General features: G+C 39.2%; 1 protein-coding gene across 1 annotated transcript; it reads right to left on the reverse strand.

The window, feature by feature from the left end:
* Positions 1-397: 397 nt before the first annotated feature.
* LOC311171240 (olfactory receptor 9G19-like) lies at positions 398-1,333 on the reverse strand (the record flags this gene model as incomplete). Its single annotated transcript, XM_084233892.1, has 1 exon — positions 398-1,333. The coding sequence occupies one exon, from the start codon at positions 1,331-1,333 to the stop codon at positions 398-400; it is 936 nt and encodes a 311-aa protein (XP_084090018.1).
* Between the last annotated feature and the right edge of the window lie 824 nt (positions 1,334-2,157).

A 2,157-nucleotide genomic window follows, 5' to 3' on the forward strand; every position in this document is an offset into this window, starting at 1 on the left:
GATTAGGAATTTATTCCACAAATCTCTACCACTTATACAACATTTTCTTCACATCATCATAAGACCCATCATTTGAGAAGAAAATTGAGTCACTCTCAAGGGTGATAATAGAGAAAGTTTAATCCTTTGGGATTACTTATACATTTCTCTTCTGCATCAAACCCTGATGTTGTTAAAAAAAACTTTTATTAAATTGAATCTGTTTTTTAGTATAGATTATAGTAATTGACTATAACCTATAATTACTGAAGGGAAAAACAACAATGCAAACAAAATCTTTCTCATTGGATTTCTTTGAGTTAAAGAAAATGTTTTTTTTTTTTTAAATCTCATTTTGCCAGTGTACCCGGGAACAGTCCATTTTCGCTGAGCACTGATTTGAAGAATTTATGTTAACTTAGATTTCAGATTGTGTGAACCCAAAGAGCTTTTTCAGAGCTTCTTTCACATCTTTATTCCTTAGACTATAGATCATGGGGTTCAACATGGGGAACAGTACAGTATAAAAGGTAGAGACCATTTTGTCCCTCTCAAGAGAATAGCTGGAACTTGGACGAGAGTAGATGTAGAGGATGGAGCCATAGTATAAGGTGACAGAGACCAGGTGGGAGGAGCAAGTAGAGAAGGCTTTGAGACGTCCCTGGGTAGAGCGGATTTTCAGGATGGCAGCAATGATGAACATGTAGGAGGCCAGGATGAGCACAGTGGGGGTAATGACATTGGAAGCCAGCAGAAAGTATAACACAGCCTGGTAGCTTTCTTTCACATTGCATGCCAGTTTTATCAGGGGTGGGACATCACAGAAGAAGTCATCAATGACATTGTCACCACAAAAATCCAATGTGAATGTGTTGCTTGTGAGTATGATTGCATTGACAAAACCTCCAATATAGGAATAAACAACTAAAGAGATACACAATGTCCTTGACATGGCCTGAGCATAAAGGAGGGGATTGGAGATGGCCACATAGCGGTCATAAGCCATGGCGGCCAGCAGGTAGCACTCACTATAGGCCAGCCCAGCAGAAAAGAAGAACTGAGCTACACAGCCCGCAAAGGAGATGCTTTTGTCTTCAGAGATGCAGGTCACTAGGATTTTTGGGGTGTAGACAGAGGAATACCAGAGATCCAGAAAGGACAGATTGCCAATGAAAAAATACATGGGCGTGTGCAGTCGGGAGTCATTGCAGATGAGCACCATGAGGGTTGAATTTCCCATGAGGGTGAGAGAGTAGACGCCGAGGAACAGCACGAACAGGACCAGCTGCATCACAGGGTCTGTTGTGAAGCCCACCAGGATGAAGTCTGTGACTGTGTGATTGCTTCTCTCCATGCTTCAAAGAGACCTGACCTAATGAGGCAGTGAAGAGTTTAATTTTCTCAAATAAGTCAAGGAGGGCATTGTCTGTGATGGGCCCAGGGTGAGATCAAGGCTATGGGGATAGAACCTGGGAGAGTTGATGAGGAATCTTGCCTGACTTGGGCAGGTGATGTGAGTTTCTTGAGTCTCAACATACTCTTTTCAATATAGAGTATTTTACTTTAGGACAACTTTAGTGCTGTTGGGGTTTATTCATTTTTAAGAAATTGAATCAAGAAATTATGTCTTGATTCCCAGGTGCTGTCTAGGATATAGCAGGGTGCGTAATAAGGTGGCTCTTAGTCTACAGAAACTTTATTTAGATGGGAGAGATGCATACAAGTAAACAAATAAATATAGAAATATATTCAGTTAATGTTAGTTGATACAAGAAAATAAAAACGAAGGGATGGGGTGAAAATACACTTGGAAGATTTAATTTAATTTGGACATTGAGAGGAAAAACTCCCTTTCCCTTTTCCTAAAAAAACAAACAAACAAACAAACAAACAAAAAAACAAAACAAAACAACCAAAGGTGAAGTTATTCAAAGCTCACGAGACACAGGAAAGTTTTTTTTTTTTGTTTTGTTTTTGATTGATAAGGTGATAGCATTGGAAAGCTGAAGAATATGCTCATACAAGAGATGCCATTTTGTCATAAGAATTCACTTGAAATAATGATATTAAATACAAAACAAAACACAAACATGAAAGAGACATTCAGCACTCTCCTTTTCTTCCTGAAATCAGAAAATGAAATTCTCACACGTAACCCCCTGCCTTGCTTTACCAGGA

This window comes from Talpa europaea (genome assembly GCF_964194135.1).
Source record: "Talpa europaea genome assembly, chromosome: 1".
NCBI lineage: Eukaryota > Metazoa > Chordata > Mammalia > Eulipotyphla > Talpidae > Talpa > Talpa europaea.